This window comes from Brachypodium distachyon, chromosome 4 (genome assembly GCF_000005505.3).
Source record: "Brachypodium distachyon strain Bd21 chromosome 4, Brachypodium_distachyon_v3.0, whole genome shotgun sequence".
NCBI classification, from domain to species: domain Eukaryota; kingdom Viridiplantae; phylum Streptophyta; class Magnoliopsida; order Poales; family Poaceae; genus Brachypodium; species Brachypodium distachyon.
This window is the reverse complement of record NC_016134.3, coordinates 5,345,889-5,373,664: the sequence shown is the minus strand read 5'-3', so window position 1 is coordinate 5,373,664 and position 27,776 is coordinate 5,345,889. Positions and strand designations below refer to the sequence as shown.

General features: G+C 45.5%; 4 protein-coding genes and 1 non-coding gene across 6 annotated transcripts; 2 read left to right on the top strand and 3 right to left on the bottom strand.

Annotated features, from left to right (window-relative positions):
• Positions 1-52: 52 nt before the first annotated feature.
• On the bottom strand, positions 53-3,861 carry LOC100842783. The gene is made up of 3 exons (XM_003575960.4): positions 3,657-3,861; positions 2,341-2,497; positions 53-419 (listed from the first exon to the last, which is right to left on the bottom strand). Exons 1-3 carry the CDS (start codon positions 3,858-3,860, stop codon positions 373-375), a joined length of 408 nt encoding a protein of 135 aa, XP_003576008.2. The 5' UTR covers position 3,861; the 3' UTR covers positions 53-372.
• Positions 3,862-4,472: 611 nt separating this feature from the next.
• LOC100844193 (CASP-like protein 2B1) lies at positions 4,473-5,413 on the bottom strand. Its single transcript, XM_003575430.4, has one exon. The coding sequence runs from the start codon at positions 5,315-5,317 to the stop codon at positions 4,724-4,726; it is 594 nt and encodes a 197-aa protein (XP_003575478.2). The 5' UTR covers positions 5,318-5,413; the 3' UTR covers positions 4,473-4,723.
• Positions 5,414-8,055: 2,642 nt separating this feature from the next.
• LOC100839734 (OBERON-like protein) lies at positions 8,056-12,248 on the bottom strand. Its single transcript, XM_003575956.4, has 3 exons — positions 12,067-12,248; positions 10,439-11,635; positions 8,056-9,068 (listed from the first exon to the last, which is right to left on the bottom strand). The coding sequence occupies exons 2-3, from the start codon at positions 11,613-11,615 to the stop codon at positions 8,452-8,454; spliced, it is 1,794 nt and encodes a 597-aa protein (XP_003576004.1). The 5' UTR covers positions 11,616-11,635; positions 12,067-12,248; the 3' UTR covers positions 8,056-8,451.
• Positions 12,249-20,019: 7,771 nt separating this feature from the next.
• On the top strand, positions 20,020-25,125 carry LOC100837105 (regulation of nuclear pre-mRNA domain-containing protein 1A). Of its 2 annotated transcripts, XM_024454806.1 has the most exons (9): positions 20,020-20,354; positions 20,877-21,124; positions 21,311-21,472; positions 21,562-21,718; positions 21,792-21,934; positions 22,071-22,106; positions 22,202-24,008; positions 24,555-24,658; positions 24,794-25,125. In XM_024454806.1, exons 1-7 carry the CDS (start codon positions 20,267-20,269, stop codon positions 22,955-22,957), a joined length of 1,590 nt encoding a protein of 529 aa, XP_024310574.1. In that variant the 5' UTR covers positions 20,020-20,266; the 3' UTR covers positions 22,958-24,008; positions 24,555-24,658; positions 24,794-25,125. The 2 variants fall into 2 exon arrangements, with proteins under 2 accessions (XP_024310574.1, XP_003575995.1); XM_003575947.3 differs by lacking the exon at positions 24,555-24,658.
• A 9-nt stretch (positions 25,126-25,134) lies between these two features.
• MIR5069 (microRNA MIR5069) lies at positions 25,135-25,215 on the top strand. Its single transcript, NR_126853.1, has one exon. It is a non-coding gene; the product is annotated as a microRNA MIR5069 (primary transcript).
• The last annotated feature ends 2,561 nt before the right edge of the window (positions 25,216-27,776 follow it).

Below are 27,776 nucleotides of genomic sequence, written 5' to 3'. Positions count from 1 at the left end.
GACATCATCTATGCCATTCAGGGAACCATCAGACAAGGGTTATGCAACCACAACAGTTAACTCAGTTCACTCAGGCCACTTAAGACAAAACTTGTGCATGATGGACTGGTGGTCAACATGAAAAATTATCACAAAGAGAAGAAAACTAATTCTTATCCTGAATGCTTAAAGTTCTATTATATCATTTTTCAAAGCTTAAACATGTGCATGACTCCAGCTCCTAATTTAGACTTAGTAACTTAGTAACAGAAGACAGACGTAAGATTCACTCTCAACATCATCCAGGAACGAACTTTACTATTGGGGTACATAAATTGCCTCCCAAACACATTGATGAAACTCTGATACAGATAGTCCTATTTTAGCTCGACCTTAAGCCATCCCGCCGCTAGTGGCTGTCCTGATAATCTGAAACAAGGCTGCAAAGAACCAATGTTGCACCAAGTTAGATTTCCTTTTATTAGATCACTACCTTAACTTTAGTAAAGAAATGCACATTGCTCACAAATGCAAGTCTCACATACAAATGTTACAAGTATAATTGCCAGTAGCTTAGCATTTGAAGCATGTAATATGCTGATTAGATGTGGAATTTGCTTAGCCGATGAAGTTAACAACGTAAGTTGATTGCTCATATATACAGCTGACATGAATGATAGTTACATCTACGGAAGAAATTGACCAACATTATAGTGACAAATAAACATGACTTCCAAGTTCGGAGAACTTTCCATTTGTCTTGGGTAATATATACTCATTAAAACTTACAGCAAAAATTAGAAAATTAGACAGAACAGCAAAATATATAGGGAAATAATATGTTGACACGACACTTTGCTCTTCTGTTTTCCTCCACACCAAGGGTTGCAATGAGATCCTCAATTGAAATCTCTACTTACTATAGCAGTTTTTTATGTGGAGGACGAAGTAAGGGCAGAAAATGCGTTGATGAATTTTACCAAAATACAAATTATTTCACCTCTGCCTAGGACAGAGAATTAACCAGTGGCGGCGGCAGCCACAGGACAGCTGCAGTAGCCCGACTTAATGTTCTGGAACTCCTGAGTGTAACGATGGCAGTGGGTCCTTTGGGTCCAATTGCTTGTCAGAGCAGATACGCCAGCAAAACATGATTTCCAGTATTGGGCTCAAAATCGTGGTTCATAGACTCGGGATTTTGGTTTGAATGACTGTTACTCTGTTAGACCCTACTCTAGCTAGATCCTAATTAGAATGTCCTTAGAGATGCTAGTTATAGTCCTCTAATATGGTTAGAAAGACTAATTAGAGTTCTCCCTGATCACCAGATCAATCCTAGTAGGTGGAGAACTCACTTTGTGGATAGCTTCTTGATGTCTTGAGCGCAGCCCGGTTGTCCTTTATTGGCAGGAAACTGAGGGTCAAGAATTTGCCGGCCTAGAGTTAGAAACAACCGATTTGGGAAGTTCCACTCAAGACTTCTATATGAACTTGCTTTGGGTTTCACTTTCATTTTGTGGAGTGTTCCTTGTTGAAGCTGTCCCTCTGTGGCATGAACTTCAATCTAAGTCAGGCACCAAATTGTGAAGAAAGAAATTTCCTGCAACATATCCAATTGGCACATCCTCTAAAAATAGATGGGTGGTCGGAGCGATTCTTTATCTTTTTCATTTCACAGGCTAAATAGAACTTCGAACAGCACTCAAGTCTCCTTTACATGATTACATCCCAAAAACCAAGGAGAAAATTCCAACAGGTGCAAGAACTAAGTGAACATTGACCTGTCGCGGGTACTGGGTGGAGATGATGAGAGGGCTGCCAACGAGTAAGTGGTGGCAGAACCGAAGACCGGCAAAGTGTCATGCGACAAGTGAACAGGCAAGCAGCTCCCAGCGGATCAGACTGCTGGTAGCTGAAATAGGACATCTTCTATGAAGCAGCACGGAGTGACATGTTTACGAGATACGACATCTATTTCACACAATGGAGGGTCGGTCAAAACTGACAGCAGCAACTGGCTAGTTACTGACTCGTCCCCCTTGGAACCCTATAGAGATATGTATATCGTGTAACAATGTCTGAGCAATTAACTCATGAGCGATGGGATGTATACTCAAACTAGGGACAAAGGATTAGCATGAACAGAGGAAGAAAACTTCCACTAAATGTGGTGCAACTCTTTTAATAAGCTGATGTAGTACATTCTAAACTGTCACATCTCACGAATTTTGTGCATTAATTTTAGTACGCTATAGAGACATATATAATGATGCATTTGTGCACTGGCAAGAGATGCAGCATAAGGATACCTAAAGGAATCAAACAGAAGGGAGATTAGCAAAGGCTAGGTAGGAAGCTTACATGATCCAATGACCACAAAGATGAAGAATCCAAGCACAATAGGTCCAACAGGATAGTCATTACCCTTCTTCACTGTAGTTTCAGGCACAGAGCCCCTCTTTGTGATGTTCTTCTGGAACTTTGCACTCTTTTTGTCAGCAAGACGCCTTGAAGTAGTCTGTGAACACAAATGAAACCAGAATAAAAAAACAAAGTTGACAAAGATTACTTTTCTGTTGATATTTTGTTTTTTAGTACCACAACAAGACAAAAGAAACATATTTGGTTGCACAAAAAGTGGTCTTCTGATCCCCCTTCGTACTAATCAGTTAAAAAAGACCGCATATAAATCATGTAAAATCAAATTTCTTGTCACTTCCATCATCAGTATTAATATGATATTGGTTAGCATCTTATAATTGTTCCACTGAAATTGATGACTAATAACCCCCACAATATAATTTACAGATTCTATCTGACCTAACTACTCATTTGTCAATTGCCACCTCACATGTTGAACTTGAAGCCTTGAACACCTTAACTTGCTCATGCCCACAAACAAATCTAAATCAAACGATGGTAGTTTAACAACAAGAAAAAGCAAGTACATTTCTAACTGCAGATGGAAGTTGGTAACCTACAAGGGGGGTATCAATTGTTGTCGAGACATTGCAAATTGCAGCACACCATCAGAGATGCAAAGAGCAATGAGCATCAGAGATATAGACAGCAATGAGCACTAGAATCAAAGACAAAGCTCTAGTTGTTTTATTTTTTGTGTTTTACTTGTAATCTTCCGGTTGGACTCCGTCCGACCTCTTTGGCAATGAATAGCTCGCTGCAGCTGTTTCGTAAAAAATAAAAGAATCAAAGACAAAGTGCACTAATCAGGGCTAAAATTTGCGTATAAAACAATTGGCATGCTCACATACAGATCCACCACTATTTTGGGTTCGTTATCAATCTGCATCAAAAAATACCTGAAGCATAAACTCCCGGTAACAAATCCCGACTCCATAGAGGGCCAATCCCAAAACGTATGGTCAGATCCCTATGCAAGGTAATACGTCTATTGAAAACCGCAGCCGAACATTCCCAAATCAATACCAAGCTGATGGCCCGCCCCGCCCTGAAGCTAATTTCGGGCGGTTCGATAAGAAAAAATCACACCCTGCACTCCTCACCCCCGATCGAACCTATTGGATAAGCATTTGTATCACCATGGATCAAAGGGGATATGGTGTGAACCCGGCGTAAATCCTTCAGACGCGAGCAGAACGACGAAAGCACGCAGAAAAGTGCACGGGGAAGGAAAAGGGTCTTTGATTCTCTCTTACCATCCTTGCGTGCCGGAGCAGGAGAACCGGCCGGAGACGACGATGCAGGCTGCGGAGACGGCGCCGGGGTCGGAGAAGAAGCGGGGTCAGAGATGCGGGGTTATGGGCGAAAAGCAGGGGGGTTTGTACAGAACTCCTGATTAAGAGCGAGCCGGGCGCGTGCGCGTGCACAGGGTCCATACACCGGATAAGTATGGACCGCATGATCCCGTTAGTACGGTTCTGATAAAGCGAGGCTGTTCGGAGGCGGGGAGACAGCGGTGTATGGACTCGGTACGTGGAACGGTAGGCACGCCGCTGCGGAAACTTCCATTTCTGGGCTTGCATGTGACTACCGAGTGGGCCGTGTCTGAATCTGGAGTCGGCCCAAATACACAGACTGAGTACTTCGGCCGCCGTCTTTTCCAGAATTGGTAACGGATCTGAAATGAAAAAATGGCTGGCTCATTTATCCACTTCTTTTTTCTTCTTTTCCTTTGTTGAAAAAAATGGCTAAGCGTCTTTAGCCGTTCAAACATGAGCTGTGAACTTGTTGCGGTAGTCCTTGCTATGCTACAGGATCGAAAATCCACGTAAAACTAGAAAAGTGTTCTTGCCAATTGCTCGTGAAATTGCGTGCAGCTGGTTATCTAAATGACGGCAAAACCGGTAGAGATTACCATGATCGCCTTTGATTAAAGACATCATCAGTGGACTAGCAGCACGCGTGCCCTCCAATACTGCGATACTAGTGCTCAACTAGAGAAAAGGGGGGCCGTTTCACACCAAGTCACCAACCAACAGCATGAACATCTCCATTATCTAGTTAGGACGAGATTACCATGATCATTGTTGATGTTTTTCATCTAGGAAATGCAATTTGATCAGGACCTCAGGCAGTTCAGTTAATCTGTTTCTCCAGGAGGAAAGGTAAATCAACCGACAAATTAAGACTCATCTTCAGAGTTCAGACAGAGAGATGATCCATTCTACAGTACATTCTGAAACACAGTACTCCTTTAGTTCGATTACACTGGCTAATTAAGAAGATCTTCTTCTCCGACGCCGGTGCATCCATCAATCAATCCCTACCAAGTCGCTCCGCCGTTTCTAGCATCCCCGCCGTACCCCTTTCCGCCGCCACCACCATAGAGGCGGAAGAGATTGAAGGCAGAAACAGGGGCGAGGACCACGGCGGCGACCCCCGCCCCGACGGCGCAGGCGATGCCGCCGCCGACCTGCCTGCAGAAGGCGCCGTAGAGGTCGCAGATCCCCATCCACTGCAGCTCCGGCTGCCCCTTCTTCCCGATCGCCGACGCCTGCGCCGCCGCCGCCGTCGCCGCCAGCGTCGCGTACGCCAGCAGCTGGTCCCCCGAGAACACGGACCACGCCACCACCTTGCTGCTGCTGCTTCCGCTTCCGCCGCGGGCGATGGAGACGGCGCACCGGAAGGCCTGGAGGAGGCTGTAGGCGGCGGCGGCGCCGTTGGCGGCCACGAGGAGCACCAGGGCCTTCATGTCCGTGTACCTGGCCTTCTTCTCCAGCGAGAAGAAGGTCCTCGTCTGGCTGTCCGTCGCCACCAGCGCCGCTGCCAGGGTTCCTAGCAGGCAGATCAGGCAGCGCAGCGCCAGCTCCCAGAGCTTCGCCTTCCTCTCCGATGCAGCACCCACCGCCATGGCCATGAGCTGACACCTAATTTGAGTTTGTGAGAGTGATGTGATGTGTTCCCGCAAATGCGTGTCCGGGCAGTCCGGCCGTGGGCGACCGGGCGCCGTTTTATAGAGGGAATGGGTGAAGATTGTTTGTTCCACTGATATATCAGTAGTGGGGGTGTGGGATCCTCTGTGGCACTAGCTTGCTTTGCTGCCATCATCACCAAATGGATATGATTATATTTCCTAGCGGCAACAGCAAGTGCGTAATCTTTTCGCGTGTGCACGCCAAAACCAACTTTGGAGATATGGGTTCACATGGAAACATGCACATGTGGCTCATGCCAACCAACTCCTGGTACACGTGTAGGTCGTCTTTTCTTACATGGGCGTGCGCACCTTTGGCTTACGAAATGGAGCGGCCTAATCACACGTCAGGGGTTTTCTCAACCAGCCGGGGCCTAAACGATGCAATTGTGGGTCCGACCCCCACGTCGCCCTCCTCTGGCGACACGGGAAAATCCTAGCCGTCGCGGCCTAGGGGCCTCCTTCCTCCCTCCCCCGGGCACAACCCCCACGTCGCCCCCCGGGAAGGTGGCGGCGGGACGGTTCCATCTCGCCCTTCGGGGCTCACGGGCGCGCGCGGTGTTGGCGCAGAGGCGGCGTTAGGGTAGGCCGGGGCGGCGGCACCCCTGGCGGCGTGGGCTTCGGTTGGCGAAGGCGGCGGCAGGATCCAGTGTCGGCGTGCGTTGCGGGCCAAGTCCGTTTGTGGATCCGGCGCTGGTGGGTGTTGGTCGCCGGATCTGGCCTGCGGGCGACTTGGCCGGCCCAATGGCGGACGGCGGGATTTCTTGGAGGTGATTCCGGCTGCTGATATGGTGCAGCCGCTTGTCTCCTGTCCCTGTGCATGTGGCTTTGGCTCGCAGGCTTCTGGTCGGCGTGGCTGCTGCAGGGGATGCCGGGACGGCGGTCCCGAGACGTGTCTGTGCTTGTCGGGGTTGTCGATCTGGCATTTTGGGGCGCAGATTTGTCTCGGACAGGCAGAGGAAGGATGTCGAGGCGGCGGCCTCGGAAGGGGGTGAAGGCTGTTGCTGCGCGGGGTGTAGCGGGGTTCTGGACGCCGGGGCGGCGGCTCCGGGCTGCGTTGGTCCTCAGGCGGTCCGATGCGATGGAATCTGATGAGTTCTTGAGACGCGCCTCACTTCCACCTGTGTCGGGGCGGCCCAAACCTGCTCCTTTTCGCGGTTTTGGTTTCTCTCCCCTTCAAAGGGCGGCAATGAGTGAGGTGTGGTGGTGCGGTGCTTTGGCGATCCTTCTGCCCCTCTCTGGTGAGCCATGCTGGATCTGGTTTGCTCAGTGGAGGGGTGATGTGTTCTTCGACGTGACGGGAAGTTTTTTCAGTGCATCCGTTGGTGTGCTCGTGTGTAAGTGGAGCGTTTGTTTTTGACTGTTGGGGCCTTGTCCTCTTGTGTCTGGTTTTTGTCTAAATTTTTAGAAGTAACTGGACAATTCTATTTCTTCTGCAATGAAACGAAGGAACCCCTGATCCTTTTGATGTGTCTAAAAAAGATAATCACACGTCAGGCTGCAGGAACTGGAAACCAAAGAAGAAGCACAGAAGATGTATACGCACGGGCTTCTGAGTTCCTCTTCGGATCAAACGGCATGACCCGCCGCCGCCGCCGCTGCTGCTGCCACAGAGGAATAAAAAGAGCGCAGCTTCTGGAACCCACATAATGGGATGGGTGCCTCGAAGTTCTGAATTGGGTGAATCACCAGCGAGGTGTCGCTCGATCCCTGCTGCCTGTCCGATGGACACAAGTACTACACAGGAGGCTACTTCTGTTGCTGCCGCTAGCTAGGAACACTAGTCTTCCTTGTTTCCTTCCTACGCGGCCTAGCTACTCCCGTGAGCGTGAATGCTTCGCCATAAAAGGGGTCCCAGTTCTATGGCACGCTAGATCCGAGGAGATATGGGCAAAACTGATTGATGGATGGATGATGCATCGGCGGCGTGTCCTCGTCTGCGTTGGGTACCTTCCTCGTTCTCTCCAACTCCATCTCCAATGGTGGTGGATAAGATTATACGTCACCGGGAATGCACATAGGGTAAGTGCTCAGTTCTCTTGAAATGAATTTTCGGGGCAACTATATAGTATACTCGTGTGGAGAAAAACAGAAAACTCAGAGGCCGTTTTGGACCGAAATTCATCACAAACATAACAGTATCATCCTCTCTTTCGAACAATGTAAATATCATCACAGTAAGTTAAATTAGAGGACGTACTCCTCTTTTGAAACGGCTGCGCAAACAAAAGCAAGTGAGACGAAGAACAGCAAAAGGCTTAGAAACGAGAGAAGGTGGCGAGGTAGTGGGGAAATACCTGTCAAACATGGAAGGGGCACACACTTTCATAGTTTCACATTTGCACTAGACATGTGGGTCATAATACACACCAATGGCCAATAAATAAAGTAGAAAAAGACACAATTCACGGGTTCTCAATTGCAGGACGATTCATGCATGCGTCGATGGAAGCTGCTGGCAGCGCTCCCTTTCAAAACAAGATCGACCAGCCACAACAATAAGAGAACACAGAACAAATTTTCTAGAAGCATCAACCACAACTACGGAGTACTCCTTCTGCTCCTAATTTCTTTTCCCGGTTTTAGTTTTTGTCCTGAAAAACTAAACCAGAACAAGATAGGAACGGAAGGAATACTACTGAGTCAAATTTTCGGCCAACAACAGTGTACAGACCCACCACTGTTTGCTTCAGCTATCTTTCATCTGCTAAGTCAAGTTTTAACAGGAGAAACGCAGAAAAGCCCACAATGCTCAAATTAATGACCAAATTAAACTACGTAGCCTGCAATGGTTCATCATTAGCCCAAATATCCATGATAGCACGAATCATATAATCCCTCCGTCCAACAAAAGATGTCTCAACTTTGACTAAATTTGAATGCATCTATATACTAAGTCATGTCTAGATACATCCAAATTTTGAAAAACTTGAGACATCTTTTGTTGGACGGAGGGAATATGACTTTTCAAGGGGTACACGCTCATTATACTTCTGCTAATTACTTCAGAAAAATCACCATACATTAGCACAATAACACAACCTGCAGTCACCAATCTGAGCAGCACTGCTGTACTCTTACTTCGACTGTCCCTCAGACTTTGCCGGCATGCTGCGGACGTTCTTGAGAAGGTCCTGGATTTTGGACAGCATCTGCGCCTGAGAAGGAGCCTGAGAGGGATCAGCAGACACACTGCTGCTTGCCTGCGGGGGCCTATGGCCATCCTGAAGCTTTATTTTCTCGAAAAGGAACTGCTTCTCTGCTTCCGCTTCCTCCAGGCGACGCTTGAGGTAGAGGCTAGCATAGTCCTGCTCAGCCCTCTCGGATTTCGCAAGCGCGATGCTCTGGAGCCTCTCAGCCTCCTGACGAGCTTCGCTTGCCTTGAGCTGGAACATCTCAGCCTCAGCCTGTTTCAACCGAACAATGCTCTCAAGCTCCTCCACCTGCTGCTTGCTCCGCAGTCGCTCAGCCTTGATCTCCTGAACTTGTCTGGCCTTCTCATCAAGCTCCCGGTCGCAGGCCTCCACAGCGAGGCGGGCCCTTTTGTACAGTTGCATTTTCTCTTCAGCGACAAGCTCCATCTTTCTGACAGCTTCTTGGACTACCTCCGCAATACGATTACAGGCCTCCTGGGGAGTGATCAGGCGCCCTGGTTCTTCACTTTCGGAGCTCTTCTGCAAATCTATCTCAAACTCTGAAAACATAACATCGTACATAGTTCATCCATCAGTTTCTTAGTAAGCAACCAAAATCAAGCGTTAACCCATCGGTTCATTTCTAAGAAACCAAAGTCAAATTTATACAGTAAAATTAAGAAGCAGGTAGTGATTGCAACAGTATTATAAATAGATTCGGATGACTAATCAACTTGGCCGTGCATACAAAACGAAAGAAATAGGGTGATTAATATCGAGCTCAGCCAAAACACATGTAGAGTTCAGCCATACAAAGGGAGTGCCTAGAGGACGCAAAAGCTATGCAATCCCTGGAACTTCCAAAGATTCTGGCATCATGAGCCTTGGCTAGGCATGATTGTAATTTGTAACCATGGGTGGATAACTAGCTGATTGCAATCGTACTCCCAATAGGACGCTCCTCAGCAGCTTGACAGCACAACTTAAGGAAATAACATGTGCTGGATTACAGCAGACTAAAACCAGACAGAAAAACTTGCATCTTAAACATGATCATAACAAACTTGTTACAGATGGCAAAGAAAACCTTTATTCACAAAAAGAAAACAACAAGTGCCGCAGAGTTCATTGAAAATCGGCCAGTGCAGGTCGATTTAACAATTTCTCCTTCCAAGATTCCAACAGTACAAATTTTGTGAAACATTATCCACATATGATCTGATTAAGTATTGTTCAAAGCTTAAGCTTAATTTTGATATGCCGAATAGGCCTTGCGTAATTAAATATGGAGGGAACATTGAAGAGCCAAAGTACACCTTATCTGTTCAAGCAGAGAGAGTAAATGACCTGATTATAAATCCGGTAAAACCGACCACTGTACTTTTAATCATGCATGCATTAACTGCTCTCTTCAATCCCTTGCCACCCTCTCAAATAAGTACAGGTCAGGTAGATCGATGTACTAAGTAGGATTAGAATTAGTATTGCAATTTGCATATTTAATCGCAAAAGGTAGCATGCTCTTAGACCATGTTAGCTCAATAGGTGAGAGTGCGTGCAAATCGGAAGGCAATATAGAGTCTGCATACAACAAAATCGGGTATGCCTCTACTCGTAGATTAGGGATTGCTTAAATTATGAGAAGTGTGGATTGCCTCGCCCAGGTAAATTACTTCAACACATATTGATCCTAGCCACGTAATTTAGATCCAATGGTTTAAATAGTTCTGATGAGGTGGCGCAATGTGGAGGTAGCATACAAGCCTTCAATTTGTAAATATAAGATTGTTCACCTACATAATGGAAAAGCCTAGACACCTAAATGAATTTGCGTTGGTAAGTGGTAATGTTAGTTTCACAAAAAATATAGGAACAGTCAAGCAGGCTTAGATAGAGCATATAGAAACTGAAGGAGTAACAGAATACAGACCTTGAAGAGCATGCAGTATTATCCTAGGATTGAAAGAGTCGGGAGGACTGTTCCTCAATCTGTCAATAAGATTCGCACATTTCCTGAACAAAATCCTCCCTTTTATGTCTTCACTTACACGAAATATCTTACAAACAAAGTCAAGCTCTCGTAATAAAGCATCCCTATCCCAACCAGTAGCACATTGTTGAAACACATCCTTAACCCAGCCGAATAATTCTGATGTCTTGTGGCAAGCCTGGCACCTAAAGAGCATTTCGGCCTTACCAGAGCTGCTCTTGACTGATTGCCCCGACCCAATCTGGCCATCACGGATTGCACAGTCAGTGTGTGTCCAATGAGAACAGAAATCACAACCCACCCAGCGGCATGTGTTGACCTCAAAATCGAATTTGTTGCAAATCACACACATGCAAAGGTTGCAGAACCCGTTCCTGTTAGCACATACACTGCATCTACACTCCTCGGCAGGGAGAGCACTCCGACAAGCAATGTTCCGGCACCTCTTGTACAAGAATACCTCCACCAGGTGACTTTGAGGAATGTTTACGCTGGGATGCAAAAACGCCTGGATTCCAGTCTTGATTGCTGCAAGGATCTGCAGCTGAACATGATGGGCCAGTGAAAGCATAGTTGGTGTCAAATCTTCCCTACCCTGGACAAACTTCTGCAGATACAAAAACTCCTCAATATGGTGAGAGCCCCCAGTCCCCTCCAGAATCGACCTGAGCTCATTCTTGATCTCCTCCAAGTGCTCTTCTGGCATTAATTTCATTTTCTCAGCAACAAGGTCAACTCTCTCACGCGCAACCTCCCTCAACGAAATCCTGTCAATGCGGGAGGTTCCACGAATAACCTGCAACTTGGGGATACCATTTCCCACGTCCTTCTCCCTGTCCATTGTTCTCGCACCACCACCCCCACTACTGGCAGCAGCAGCATTGCTATGTTCCGGCTCCACAGGCCAGGTCTCCCTAGAACTCGCACTTTCAGTGGCAGAGTCATGCCCCTGGTCAGAATTGGAGGCAGGATCCTGCATCTCAGGCGAGCCTACCTGTTCTGACGAGGCCAGCGAGAGGAAACTCTGCATGCTCGGGGGCCGCGCTCCGTGGCGAGGCGGCAGCATCCCCTGCGGGGGAGGCTGCTGGTTGAAATTCGCACCGGAAGAAGTCCCCATGCCGCACAAACCGTAGTGAGCTGCAAGGAAACAAAGTTCAAAAACTACTACAACCACATCCCTTCCAGTTACAAAAAAAAAGGAACATAGCTATTTCAGCACAGGACCAATTTAAGCCGATGACTAAATCATGAAACAAATAGCCGCTGCCCTGGAGAAGTAAAATTACATATTATCCGTGGATCACTCCAACAAATAGGCACTGGATCCGAGTTGATAGCAAATCTCTACCAGCCCGGTGAGGACAAACCATCCGCAGATTTCGTTGATTCGGACAAAATTAACCAGCCGGTGCAGCCCCTTGCCGCTGTGCAGGGAAGGAGCTAGTCGATCCCCACCAAATCAAACAAATTAATCGGGACCAGATTAACGAGCGCAGGCCTGACTACCGTACCAAGGGAGCAACCCTAACTAACAGAGCTGTGGCCGAATCGAGGGTCGAGCTGCTCACCTCGGCGCGGCGGAGCTACGGGATCGGCGGGTGGGCCTCTCTGTCCGGTCGGCGGCAGGTTCGCCCCCCACGTCGTCGACCTCGATTTCTGGGTTTTGTGTGCGTGTAATGGAGCCCAACGCAGCCAGAGGAGTTGAGAACGAGCACGGAAATGGGGGAAAGCTAGCGACCGGGCGTCACCGGTGGGCGGTGGGTTGGGGTACCGGTTTGACCGGCGGGCGACTTGGGTAGGGCCGTAGGGGTATACCTGTACCTCTATCGGGCTGGCTTTCTTAAAAACCCGATAGCCCGGCGGGCTTTGCCTGGCTGTGCCTGGCTCGGCACCAAGTTAAATGGGCCGGGCCGGCCCGAAGCACGGGCTGTGCCGCACCGGTGCCCGGCACAGGCCCATTTATGTTTTTTTTTGTTTACACATTTGGTCCATTAACCTCCTCAATTCTGACCCGGCCCATCATGTTTTTCTATTTTAGCTCACCATTTCTTCTTGTTTTGGCCAGCTCACCTTATTTTTCCATTTTTCCTTTAACCTGGCCCAGCCCAACATGTTTTTTTTCCTTTTTCAGTGATCTGGCCCATGTGCCGAGGTAGGCCCGTCGGGCCTTAACAGGCCCAGGCCAGCCGGCCCGGCCGGGCTTGGTGCCACGCCTCGGCCTGGAGGTTGCTTTCTCGGGCTTGGCCGGCACCTGTATTTCTGGGCTTCACCGGGCCGCGCCCGGGCTAGGCCCGTTTATCCCGAGCCGGGCAGGGCCGACCTGATAGCCACCTATAGGTAGGGGTTGGAGGTGGGGGCCACGGTAGTGTCCGTTGGCAAGAATGGACCGATTTGCACAAGGCCTTTTGCGACTATGGCTCGCCAACGGCCGGCCTTTTGAAAAATCCCGTCAATCTTTGTTTTAGAGAGAAAAAGCCCGTCAGTCCACCATCGAGGGCTCGGTCTGGCACAATTATAAACGGGGCTCGTGATCTGCCTTGGGCCGTGGCTGGCCCCTCGCTTTGAGCTCGGGGCTTGGCACGGCAGGACCCGTTTAGGATTTTAAAAATATTTAATTTTACGTTTTAGAAGCCCATCTCCTCTCCAGGCCACAACCCGTCGGCACAACCCTTTTCTTTCTTTTCTCATGGCCGGCCGAGGCCGCCCACCCATTCTTGTCCTGCCCTCCAATCCTCCCGATGCCCGTTTAGGATTCTTTTAAAGTTTTGCTAAAAAAAACCATGTCATGCCGTAAAAAAAATGTACTCCAGGCCGTGTCGAGCCCGTTTAATCGCGGCCAGGCTGGGCTGGGCTGGGCTAGGCCGGCCTGTTGGCCAAATATGTGAGGTAAGTTAGCGGAGATTATGTTTTCTTCTTCAAAACAAACCGATACTAATACTCCCTCCGTCTCAAAATAAGTGAAGTGGATTTGTATAATATTCTATACAAATTCAAGTCACTTATTTCGGGACGGAGAGAGTATATGGAGTAAAAATCATAACCATGATAGACCTACACTAGACTCAGTTTTGCAATAATGGGTCCTACTAGCGGAGATTATATTTTCCTTCTTCAAAACAAACCAATACTAATACATGCATTACAAATTATGACCAGAATAGACCTACACTAGACTTAGTTTTGCAATAATGGGTACTACGACGTGTGCAAGATACTACATCAATTTGAATGGGGTACTGTAGGATTGTTTTCCTAGCGTAAAGCATGCTCTATTGCTCCCTGTCGCCTGTCCTTCACATGTCGTAGCATTTTGCATGGAGAGCGAATACACGTGAAAGAACGGTATGGTCGACTAGAGGAGGGGTGAATAGGCAACTAACAATTTTACCTTTTCTTTTCACTTTTAAGGGATACTAGACCATGGTAGCGCGTGTTGCCGCGCTGTCCCCTTGGTTAAGAATAGTTGAGAAAGACAAGTTTGGATGTAATAAAAATTGAACTGATCGATAAAGCACTTGAAATGAGAATATTATTTTGTTGGATCAATACTCCCTCTATCCCATATTAAGTGACTTAAATTTGTTTAAATATGGACGTATCTATATACTAAAATACTTCTAGATACATGCAATATTACAACACTTAATATGGGACGGAGTGAGTATATAGGCAACTATACATGACTTTGAAAGGAGCATAGGGACCATGAAAATATACCTACGGAGTATTTATCTTGTTTGGCATGGAAATTAAGGTAAAGAAAGGAAGCATTGCATTCTTTTGGCAGACATATAGTGTTCCCATGGTAGATGAGCTAAAGTATTGGATGAGCAGTCTATTTTGTGTTGTGATGCGACAAAACAATGTTAAAATAAGAATCAACTGAGAGTATCATTTCAGCAAAAGTATATTGACATCAAATTAAAATGGTTTCGCTTCTCCTTCGTGTATCATTGACCATATTTCAATGTCTAGTAACTTTAGATTTCTAACTCTGATCTACAAAATACCGTATCATAAGCACATCATATGCAATATGTGTGCAACTAAACCGCTGCAATGGCATTACAGTGTCAATTTGATTCCTTACATATTTCTTTTCGGAGCTATTTTAATCTTCTTGGCACTTTGTTCAACTTCACTTGCATATGAAATAGATCGTGCAATCAATACTTCAATTAGAAATGGGTGACCACTGACCAGATCCAAGTTAAGCATCCGTACCTGTGGATATGAGACATTCAGCATAGCGAATACCAACAAATGCAGTTCCAATTCGGTCAAAAACAAATGTAGTTCCAAACTACAACATATTACATTGATATCTTCTCTTCCAGAAGCATGAAACTTGAAGCCATCACATCTGCAGATGGTACGTACATCTCCAATAATGTCCTACAAAAGGGTGTAGCAGTTTTCAACTATCTCTCTTCTTGAGTTGGGACTTGACTCTTGAGACAGAGAGAAGGAGGCAGTGTGTTTTACCTCAACTGATGCTCCCCCCTTCCTTCATCATCAATTATCCACCTTGACTGACTTAGATTTCGTGAAATCTGACAATGGGGAATAGTATCATGGGGGATTCATAACCTATTTGTAATATCAACTGAAGAGCAAACATAGACGTAGTATGCATAGAGAAGCACTTACCAAGCGACATAAAATTGATATATGGTGCAATAGTACATTATTATATTTTTAAAGAAATATACTTGATTTTTGAACCATCTTTAATAAGGTTGGACAGTGACTCGCAGAATTACATAATTCTTGACGGAAGTAATTCTACGAGGAAGCAGTGATTAACAAAAAAAATCATAAGTTTGCTATTAGGAAAATTATTCCTTACTGATCGACAACAGAGAGGTGCATTCTCTGCAACTGACAATTCTCGTAAGCATACCTTCAACTATCTTCCAACAATAAGTATGGACAATCTTAGACAGGATATCACAAGATGGCAAAGTTTTAACACCTGAAGGGGGAATCAGGTCGACTTGAAAATCAGTAAAAATACATGGCCAATATCTTGGGTAAATGGATCTTATAAGTAGAAAATTGGCACCTTTTCAGGAGGGAGTTGAAATAAACTACAAAACTCAATATGTGTTTATCATCGTTTGTTTCACTCAAGGATTTTTTGAGTGAATGAATCTGTTTCACTCAACATGTGCTTATCATCGTCCGCTGAATTTCTTCTAGAATAAGTCCACTCTTGATCTTGAATACACTCACTCAATATATGTGTTATCATCTTCTGTTGAATTTCTTCTAGAATCAGTCCCTTCTCTTGATTCTGCTAAAACATCATGTAAATCAGAATATGAATGAAAATAGATGCATACAAAAGGATGATTAAATTAGTTTGTTAAAAAAAATGGCCACTCTTCAAGAAGTTCACTCAGTTTTTGCGGCAATGCCTTATCTGCTTTTCTTTTACGATTACGGTCATTTGGCAATAAACTTTTGAGCTTCTGTCTATGCTTGGAGAGAACACCTCTGCCGTCACAGCCGTCTGTACAGTCTCCGCCGTGGTAATATCGAAGCAAGACATAAAGCTAATTCCCTGCAATCAACCAAACCAGCTGGAACCCTCCCCCAACGACCCTTGTGGGAACACAACAGAAAAGCAGGTGAATTAGCATGTTCCAGAGGAAAAACAACTTCAAAGCTGGATTGTATTTATCCATACATGACAAAACAAAACCTCTTGCATCAGAGAGTAATTTTCCTATCTAAACATGATGTATAACGTGTATGAAAATCTAAAAGATATAAGCATACAAATGGCTACCATACTAAGACAAAATTAAGCTGACATCCATAGAAAAAAAAACCCTACCTAGGCAACAATCATGGCTGCCGGCAGGGGAAGTGGAAGGGATGGGATTAGCAAAGATGGAAAAGAAGTATAAATAGACGGGAGATCAAAAAATCGTAGGCAACTGGAGGTCGAGGGGTACCAATACCATAGCATTGAAAACCATCTTGAAGGCGGCAGTTTCTGTATGGGTGCGCCTGCTCACCTCCTGCGGCGCCGCGGTGCGCCTGTCCGTCTCCGCGACGGCAGCGCACGAGGGTTGGGGTTGGGCCGTCGGGGACTGGGGCACCGAGGCCGCCGGGCTGCATCGGCCGCGCGCCCGCGCCCAAAGATTTGGGCAAAATGGGAGGAGAAGTGAAGGAGGGACCGAGGAGCCAGGCGACGCGAGAACTGGGCCGTTTACCGGCCCAGTTAACCAGCGGCCATCAATTTTCCTGGCGGAGCAGCGTCCGGCCCAACCGGAGAAGCCCGGCCGCGAGGCCCAGGTGCGTTTGGATGGCCGGAGATGGCAAAAAAAACCAATCGGACGGCTGAGAGGGGTGATGGCCTGAGAACCCTCGGAGTCCATCCCATTTTGTTGTCTCTAACAAGCATCAATACATGGGTTCACTAGTATGATGCAATAGCCGAAGCAACAGATAAACAATTAAGCTTTACAAGTAAATAAGGGACAAGAATGATACCACACGGGAGACGAAGATTTATCCCGGAGTTCCACCATTTGGGGAGGTGTGCGTCTCCATTTGGAGGAGTGCTCTACCACAAAGGTAGAGGCACCACAAAGGCTCATCCTGTTCTCCTCTTGTTAATACTTGCCCCTTACTTACTTGAGGGCGAGGTGAGCTCCACTAAGTGACTTTCTTGAGGGTGAACGACAACCCTTACAAACTTGACCGGGAATCTCTCCACAACTCAATTGGAGGCTCGTAAGCCAATCCTCGAGCTCGTCAACACCAAGGAAGAGCACGAGGCGACCGCTTGCGTCTAAGGTTCCCAACAACCCAAGAGAAACGAAATCCACAAAGGAAACAAGGAGAATCAACTTTTTGACTTGGTGAAACTCTAGATCTAGCTCTTCTCCTCCAATTCTCAAAGAATCAACAAGAAGGATGCTTTATGGAGAGAGATCTAGCACTTCGAAGCTTTAGAAATGTTGAGGAGAGAGTTAGGCTTCGGATAGAATCATCCCGAGGTAGGGAGGACTATTTATATATGGCCCCCCCGAAATCTAACCGTTATGCACTTAGTCTGCCAGGGGTGGAAGTTCTGCCGATTTGGAGGAAGTTCCGGTACCTCGAAAGTTCCACCCTTGTTCCGGTCCAACTTCCGCCATTTCCATAGGAAGTAACAGAAGCATCACGGAGGTAGGCCGGATGTTGGCTGGGTGGAACCGCCCTACCAGAGGTAGGCCGGAAGTTCTGGGCCTGGAACAGACCTGGCAACACAACTAGACTTTGGGTGACTCTCTCTCGCATGGGTAGGCTTTATGTGGGTGCAAATATGGTCGATTTGTGCACGTGAAGTTGATTCACCCATTACCTTTTCATGTGTACTCACTCTTAATAGTACGGAGTTCTTACGACTCAATCAAACCGAAAAGACCGCTAAACACAGCTACGCTTTTTTCCTTTTTGAGCGCAACGAACTATCTTGTGCCATTTGATATCAAATCCGAAACACTAGACCACACGGTTAGTCCATGGTCATGTTGTCATTAACACCAAAACACTAGGGATTGAAATGCCCTTTCAAGAGGGATTCACCACATTTGGAGAATCCATAATTTGCCGAAATTTTGGAGTTGAGCGCGCACAGAGAGCTTCAATTAATTTTTATCCACAAGGGATGGGAAACGTGCCATGCACCGGCGGGGCGGCTTGCAGTTTAATATCCACTAGGTTTTGCGTGGCGTGTTTATTAACTGGGCCCCACTGCAGCATGTGGTACCGCAGGGGAGCTATTTCCGGCCAGGATTGGAAACATGTGCATGAATTGGCAGTGAAGTACGCGGTTCAATATACACTAGGTTTTGCATGGGGCATGCAACGCACGACGAATTTGCGCGGGCATGGGGCTTTAGGCGCGGGAATTTCCTCAATACTTCATGCATGTGAGTAATTAAGAGGAAACCAACCCAATGTATTTACAATAATTAACAAATCGGTAGATTCTCATGCAATTTAAACTTCCTTTGTATTCGAGTTAAATATGAAACGATATATAAAATGGGAAGGAATATAAGCTACTAGTAGACATTAGTCAACAAGAGGAAGGTTTGACACATTTTCTAATAGCTTTGAATGGTTTTTCACCAATAAAGCCCCATTTGAGATCGATTATACAGAATATGAAAATGTTTGACTCAAGTTTATAGATTACTAGCAGGTGTGCCCGCGCGTTGCTACGGGTCAACAAAATCACAAGCTATTTATTTTTATTTTTGTATACGCAACTCATAGCGCCACCGAGGTCGGCATGCGGGTGTGGTGGCGTCGGTTGTAAGACGGAGTAGGAGAAATCGTGAAAAAAACTGGAGGAAAATAAAATAACGGGCATTGGCATATTGGTTGTAATTTTAACGAAGTTAACCTACGGTGGCGACCGTACCATCACCACCAACTCCAATTTAATATATTGGTATAGATACGTGAAGTGAACTGGTTAAGGATTTTATCAAACACTCCACTTGACATGCGATTGTGACTCCATTAAACATGTTTAGAAACATGAGTGGTGCCATTTTTTCCCATTGAAGCTACATAGTGTTTTTTCTTTGAAAGATTAACTCTTCTTGTTGCTCAAAGCGTACTTTATTTCACTTAAGCAGAGCATATAGTTCCATGTGAATATTGTTCCGGACTTCAAAAACAAACATTTGCAATCACACCGATAGCCAAATGCCTTCCGAGACATAAATGTTGTGTATGATCTAGTTTCCAGTGTATTATATATATCTTGTATGTCATATGTCATACGCATGCAAATGCATTTCGTTTTGTGCGTCGTTTAAATATACCTTGTTTTTCTCCACCAACTCTCCACTCTTAACCTATTTCCTCTTTCGTTCCAAAAAGACACATATTCCTTGCTCACCTCTATCCATTTCCCTCCTCACGTGCCAATGACAATGGAGGCGTGTTAATGTTTCCACCTTGTTAGTCCATCTATCATTTCTCTTGTTGTGCGGTTGTCATGAGTTCTGACTTGCTAGTCTTTCCTTGCACTAAAGGAGGTTTGAACCTGTTGTGATGTCTTGCAACAATTTTGAGTGCACTTTTGTCATGAGAGAGTTGGAGTGCAACCAAAATGAGCCAAGAAATACATGTGTTTTGTCAACTTTATTTTACGACACCTATAAAAAATCATTGCATCAAGTAACAAGGCTTCAAATCTAAACGCGATGTATCGTAAAAATAAAATCTTGTCTTCACGATCAATTGGTCTTAATAGGAAGGATAGGCAGGTTGATGCGCGTCTAAATTTGTCTTCCTCTTCTTTCGTGAATTTCTTTGAAACTTGGAATCTTCACATATTTTTCAAGTACTTTCATACTAAGCACATTTATTTGGTACCAGGACGTAGTATTGCATAGGCATGGATGTATATCCAGGTATTATCCCGGAAGATTTCTTTTGTTTGGAATCAATTAATGGAAAAGGCAAAACTGGGTTTTAAAAACCAGAGGCATACCCACAGAGAGCAAGAGGCAGCAAAACGAAACGGCCGAGTCAGTCTCTTCTTTCTTACCTCTCCCTCCTCCCAAAAGTCCAAACCCTAGCCGTCTAGCCCTCCCGATCTAATCCCCATACCTACCCACCCCGCCGAGATTTAGGCGGCCAATGTCCCCGCCGTCGCCGCCGCGGTCTCCACGCTCCCTCCCCAACTAGTGCTCTCCCCTCCCAGCCCAAGGATCCGCGCGGCGCGACCGGCCGTTCGAGCTCGCCGCCATGAGCGGCGCGTCCAACAGCGCCTTCAGCGAGGAGGTACTCGCCGACAAGCTCGCCAAGCTCAACAACACGCAGCAGTGCATCGAGAGTATCCTTCACCTGCTTACTTTTGTTTTAAATCTCGGGCCGAATCTCTTCCGAGATTTGTTTTATCGTTTCTTTAGTGTTTTGTTGGAACTTTTGCGCTGAATATCTCGGTTCTTGGTGATTATCTGTAGAAACGACACCCCTGTTCTTGATCTGCCCCCCTTTATGCCTTGCCCTGTTGCCCATCTTGATATGTCTATCCGTAGCTAGCAACTTCCTTCGAAAGGATGTATCTGTGAACGGGAATAGGCGAGAATTGGGCAAGAAATCATTTTGCGGATTCTAGAAATGCAAATTCTCGTGTTTCCATTTCATACCATTGACGCAGAGATGTTTTTGCTTCGCGGGGAGGTCTGTTTGCCTCTATTTATAGTGGGCCCTACTGAAAATGGTGCGGCTTGACTCAAAATCTTGAGATGCATTTAGCAATGTAAATCCCTAGTTTTCTCTTTCTCTTTCTCTTTCTTGACATGTCTTACCATGATCCGGCTGTTTTCCTTAACTTTTATCCTGTTGCTACTAGCGCTGTCGCATTGGTGCATCTACCATCGGAAGGATGCAGAGCTAATTGTCCAGACATGGGCTAAGCAGTTCCATAGCTCTGGAAACGAACAGAAGGTCCCTTTTCTTTACCTCGCTAATGACATCCTACAGAACAGTAAGCGCAATGGCACAGAGTTTGTGGAAGAATTCTGGAAGGTGCTCCCCAGTACGCTTAAAGATGTAGCTGAAAATGGCGATGACCGTGGGAAGAAAACTGTGTCTAGGCTGGTGAGTATCATATCAATAACTGGTTAAGGCTGGTTGCTATATGCATATATCTTGTTAGGAGATAATCATTGTGGAAAAAATTGTTAACCAACTCTTGTTGTATATCTGTTCTCAAAGTTACCGATATCTTGTTATCATAGTTGTGGCACTGTAATACATTTAACACTGCACCAATATTTTTTCTAGGTTGATATATGGCAAGAAAGAAGAGTTTTTGGTTCACGTGCTGGAGGCATCAAGGATGTGATGCTTGGAACTGCTCCCCTGCCTGTATTAGATATGACCAAAAAGAGGTCTCACGGTTCATCCATAAAGATTGTTAAAAGAGATTCACGTTCCGTAAAACTGGTATGATTTTCTCCCCCATCTGCTACATTCTAGATTTCAACATTGGAATGTGCATCGAAGTTCTTAAACTTTTATTGTTGTCTGTACAGAGACTAAGCGTTGGAGGAACTGCAGAGAGAATTGTATCTGCATTGCATAATGTTCTTAGTGAACAAGGAGATGAAGATTCTGACCTGGAAAAATGCAAGACTTCTATGCGTCATGTTGGAAAGATGGAGAAGGATGTTGACAGTGCCTGTAGCAAAGGTAACATTTGTTAACAGCAGCTCTCTATCTTGGCTATCTTAGTATGTATCATGATGTTATTCTCTCATTGTAGCTGAGGATCCTCGCCGTGAGCCCCTTTGCACAGAATTAAAGGGTGAGGAGGCCAGCATGAAAAAATGCATCGAGAAACTCAAAGTAGTTGAAGAAAATAGAGCGGCTGTTGTGTCTGAGTTGAAAGAGGCATTGCAGGAACAGGTCAGAATTACTATTTTTATCAGTAAAGTAATAATGCATTTTGCTTTGCATGTCCACGAGTTCACATTTGGGCCATATAGTTCAACTTTGCTGTCTGTTTATGGATATGTGTAATCTTACTTGTCAAGTTATTCAGGAATCTGAGCTGGAGAAGGTCCGCACTCAATTACAGGTAATGCTGTCCATACATCCCAAGGCATTGAAAGGTTTATACTTGCAGCGTATCTGTAACGTGCAAGCTTATATCGTTCTCATGTTGTTTGACAGCTGGCTGAAGCAATGGTAGAAGAAACAGCCAACATGCAGCGGAGACTCAATAATGAGCCAATCATTCCGTCTGCCAAACTAACGTCATCAGCAGAGACAGGAAAACCACTCTCCAATGGGCAAGTAAAGGGCCAGCAGAAGACAGCTGCTGCTATTCTTGCGGATAAGATCGCAGCATCATCAAACTCTCAGCAGATACTCCAGTCTGCTCTTTCCAAGTTTGCTGCAGAGAATTCATCTGAGATGCGCTCAGATAAGAGGTTAAAAGTTGATCAGGTCTCACAGGTTCCGAGCGTTGCAAATGCTGCTGCCTTTGTACCAATGCCGCCGATCACCACCACAACGGTACAACAGCCCCAAACAATATTGGTACAACAAACTTCTGTCCAAAACCAAGCTCCTGCACCTCAGCCCCAATATAATATGTACCAGGCTCCTGCACAGCATTATGTCCAGCAGCCTGGAGGTTTAATGATGGGCATGCCATACAACATGAACACCATGAATCCTCCTCCACCTCCGCCCCTGCCGCAGATGATGAACTTAGCAAGACCCTCGCCTTCAACACCTCAGGCACAAATGGGTTTAATGGCACAGACACAGCCGCAACAACCTACACAACAGATGCTTCAGCAGCAAATGCAGATGAATGTGGTGCCACCGATGCAGTTCACACTTCAGCAGTCCGGTGCACCACCTTTCAGGCCTTTGCAACCACCTCCAGGGATGCAATTTTTCCATCACCAATCTCAGTGACTTTTTTGGTAGACCGTCCAGCTCTGTTAAACTGTAAAAGTTTCCAGTTTAGTATTGACTGGTAGAGAGGAACTGACTGCTGTAGGATATACCATTGGGTTGCTCATTCCGTGAAGTTGTTGTACATGTAACTTGGGGGAGTAAAATGCTGTGGGATATGAGCTGATTTCTTCTTGGCCCATTTTTCGAAGGTTGTAGGTATTGGGGGCCCGAGCTAGTAATAATCATATGTAGTGCGTTCATGAAAGCAATGTCACTGAGTCTCACAAGCTGTGAGCTATAGAAAGAGAATGTTGTGTACCTGTGTGTCATTCCTCATTAGTACTTAAAAGGATTCTTCTTTCCGGCAGAGTGCTTCCATTCCTTTGTTTAATTGCTTAAAAAAAATTATGTTTTTCTATGAAACTTTAAAATTGTTGTGAAATGTAGATGCATAGCAATTGGTCCTAATTATTGCAACTTTTGGAAGAGGTAATTTAGATTCAAAGATTTTTACTTCATGTGGTACAAGAAAACTTTTGCATTTACATTGCTAAGGGGACTACAAGTGATGAACTTATTGTTACAAAAGCTTCTGATGGAGGGAAAGTTGTATTCAATATCATAGAGGCTATTCAATATTCTTGCTGGTGTAAATAAAGAACTGGCAGATTTTGCTTACATGGATTCGAAAGAGAAGGACTGAAGGTTTGTATCCACTTGCATCGTATGTTTGTGCTAAGTTATGATCTGTCTTGGCTGCATACCAAGGTTCGAAACTAGCATGCCTTTTGGCTTTGCAGTATGATTTTCCTCCTTAAATTAGTCGAAGTACTTTTGTTGCCATGGATTCTCTCATACCAAAACTACTGCTGTAATTGATTAAGGTTTTTATTGACGAATGTGATAACAGGCATTGATTATTTTGATCTAATACAATTTGCACTTGGCAGTACTCGATTGTTTCTTAATGTTATGCTTTGTGTTTTCTCAGTGTTAGTGAGTAGGGAACTGAAGGACAATAGGTCTCAGGAGGAACTTGGATGCTGAAGAGGCAGAAACTATGGATAAGGTTTGAGCCTGTCCTATTTCCCTTTGCGATGTTATGCTTCCAAGTTACTACGTATCGTGAGCCAATTTGATAGAAGTAAAGTTTATTCGTCACTAGAAAAGACCTGTCCAGCTATGTATCAATGCATGCAACTTCAAATAATCCCACTCACACAACATTTAGGTACTTTTTTTACTCCCCATGTTCTTCAAGGTGATATTCTGACAATTAATTTGTTATTTGTAAAGTGTACCTGATAAGTAACTTTTTGTACTCCCTCTGTTCTAAGTATAAGATGTTTTAACTTTGTAATAACTTTTTATACTCTCTCTCCGTTTCAAAGTATAAGATGTTCTAACTCTGTCCTAAGTTAGACTTTTAAGCAAAATTAAAGAAAATACTACTATTCGGATTCAAATTACTTGTTGCAGCTTTGTCTAGATACATGTACACATGTGTCTAGACGCGTTTCAGTTTGTGTCTTGTCTACAATATCAAATAAGTATTCTATGAAATGATATATTATGATGGATTTAATAAAACTTATCTAGAGTTGTAGCCTTGTAGGTGTTGATACACTGATCTATAAACTTAGTCAAACTTCAAGAAATTTGATTTAGGACAAAGATGGAACATCTTATATTTTAAAACGGAGGGGCGTATGGAATTGGGTAAACAAAGGCTGAAATCCTACTCTGTTACTAACTGGACGCAGCATACGCTTTAGCTCAGTCTTGATCACAATTTGGCCACGTGGTCGCAGCTTTAAATCACGCAGTGACAAAATCTCTACCTAATGTTTATAGGATGAAGAAACATGCAAACCTGAGCTGGCCCGCAGCTCGTACAAACAGAAAAAGCCGAACAGATCAATGAAGATGTCGGTGCACAGAGGATTTCTGCCATATTTTCATTCAGGGCAGCAACGTTCTACATGGCTGATAGCAGTTGGTATGCTGTGGCCCCACATTTAAGCGTGTGTACACATTATTCAGATTGTCTGTAAACTTCATGTAACAATCCGTGCACCGAGTAGTGTAGTAATTTTGGTGGTTGCTTCTGGTGAAGCAAGAAGTCAGGGCAAATGGCTAGTGAGATTGATGTGATAGCATATACAGTATTCCATTTTCCCGGTTTATAAGGCACTCACTTATATCTAGGTTATTGATTTGACCAACAAAATATAAGTTGTGTTTTGTCGGTTAAATTGATGACTTATGTGCTATATTAGCCTTTATTAGAATGGACTGCTTTGGTCCTTGCTGTAAGACCTGCCTCCGCACCGTAGTAAGTGACGAAATATTACATTTGGGTCACTTAACAATGACGGAGTATCTTTTTCCGCTAGAACAAACTGGTTGTGCAATTTTATGGAAAGAAAGGCCTGCTTGCACTTGTTTATTGTTTTCTTTGGGCTTATTTTTCAGGTAGACGCGGCGGCTTTGTACTCCGTACACGGCATCTATGCCCGATCTGAAGTCCGCGCGTCCATTGGGGACCTGTTTTTATCCGGCGTAATTGACGCGTCGGAGGAGTCGTAGAATTTTTTGGTTGCGCATGCGCGAGCAAATTGATTTTATCACGATCACGGTCGCCCGGCGTAGCAGCTTGCCTATCTCCTCCCCGAACTTATCAACGGAGAAAACCGGAAAGCAAATAGGCACCAGTATATATGCCACTGTGCCGTCGTCCCCGCCCTTCCCGTGGCCCTTGAACGGGAGGAGGAAGCTGCCCCTGGCTAACCGCCGGCCCGCCACCGCCATACACGGGCGCGCCCCACCCAAAAGTCGAGATCTCGAAACCCAGCCCTGGTCAAGTCCATATCCACCTGCTCCTTGGGCCTTGGCCCTTGGCTCGCTTCACATACCAGCTCCACGGCGTAGCCAACGGGGCTCGTGCGCAGCTCACAGCGCGTCGGCCTCGGTGAAGAGCACGCCTTCGCTGCAGTCGACGGCGAGCTTGCGGCTAAAATTTGTGGGCATCCAGATATATATTAGGCATAAGTCGCCTGGCTTATTACCTGCACATTTTTTCTATATCTATACCAATGTAAAAAAATACGAATTGTTTCATCTTTTTTCTTCTTTTTTTTTGTCAAGCCCCCGAGACCCATCTCGTTTGTCCGCACACAAACCGCTCCTTCGTCCGTTCCAGACGGCCGATCTCCCCACTCTTGGCGCGGCCCAATAGGAGACCTTTTCAACATAAATACTTTCCCTGATGCAACGGAGAAAACATAATTAAAAAGCCAAAGGTATCTCTTCACACATTCGACCTTGCTCTCCTGCTTTGGTGGTGCTCGTTATCTGTAGGTGCAATGGCAGATTGATCCTGCGATGCAGCATATGGTCCAGCATGCGGTGGCTCCTTCCATTCGAGAGCCGGCGGTTCTGGCCTACAGGCTCTATGTTGTCAGACACCGTTTAATTTCAGAGAAAATAGGGGAACATGTTCGTTCTCTCAGCCCTCATCCCCGGCGTGTTGATTTGGGCCAACGGGAGCCGCTACGACAATGCACGCTAAAGCGGTTCAGCTGTGATTATGGGGAATGATTGAGGAAGGGAAAAGAAAGAGAAGGGCCGTGGGATATGGTTCAGAACACCTGGACGGGTCACGGGCCGAGGAGGCATCGTCGAGGACGGAGATTGCGGCGGCCGACGCGCGTGAGTGCTGCTTTTGGCACGAGGAATAAGACGGGCACGAGCGCTCGTGCGGGCATGGGATGGGCGCTCTCAGGGAAGCTGGCCCAAGAGCGAGAACGGGTGTGGTCCAAGAGGGAAAAAAGAAAAAAGAGGAAAAACCCAAAAGTGCCTTGCCTGGGCTGTGGCAGCGCACAGGTATTCTGCTAGTATCATAAAACATGGTGTGGTAGGATGTTACTGCACCTTGGCCTAACCCAGCTCGATTTTACCTCGGTTCGAAGCAAAACCGTCAATTCAACCGGATTTTTCCCGGTTCAGTAGGCTGCCCGGTCCATTCCGCTTAACCACCTGGCAGAGGCGTCGGTTCCGGTTTTTAATGGTCGAACCATCGGACCGGTCCGGTTTTCAAAACGAGACTCACAAAAGATATTCTTCGGGGATTCCTTTCACCTATTTATTCTAAGGGGCGGAAAACACAAGGGGTTTTGCGTAAAAGTACGTTTAAGTTTTTGGTTCCAAACCCCACCTTCGATCGAGCCATCCGTACCCTTTCATCATATTGATGACTATAGTCTACAATCTTTACGAATGCTCTGTTTCTACTTTTCTTTTCTTGACTTCAGTATCATGCCATAAACAATTTTTGCTGTTAACGGATAAGCTATGTTTTGGTCCCGGCCGTACCATATAGTTAGTTCAGGTTCAGGTCTTTGGACAGTTCGGTTCGTAGTGGGTAACTCAAACACGAACGTCCGTGATACAATTTAGCTCGTATGTTTGTGTGATGATGTCTAGTTCTATTGTTCTGCTATTGTCCACCGATATTAACCATATGTCTTGTTCTGGTTGATTTGATTTCCGAAAATATGCGTGGTAGCAAAAAATTATTACTCTTGTGAGAAGCACATCCATATGTTTCTTCACAACGCTACCGCCAAGTTTGATGAATTTGTGCCATGGAAGCCTACACCTCCCTTCTATCATGATTTAATTTTAGGCTGCTTTCAGTTCCAGTCCACTCCGAATCTGTCGTCCGATATAATCTGCATTCGAATCCACATCCGATCATTATGGATTGATTCAAATCCAGCAAAATAATGGGGGCAAAACAATACGAAAAATGCATTGCCCGATCCGATATGTTTAC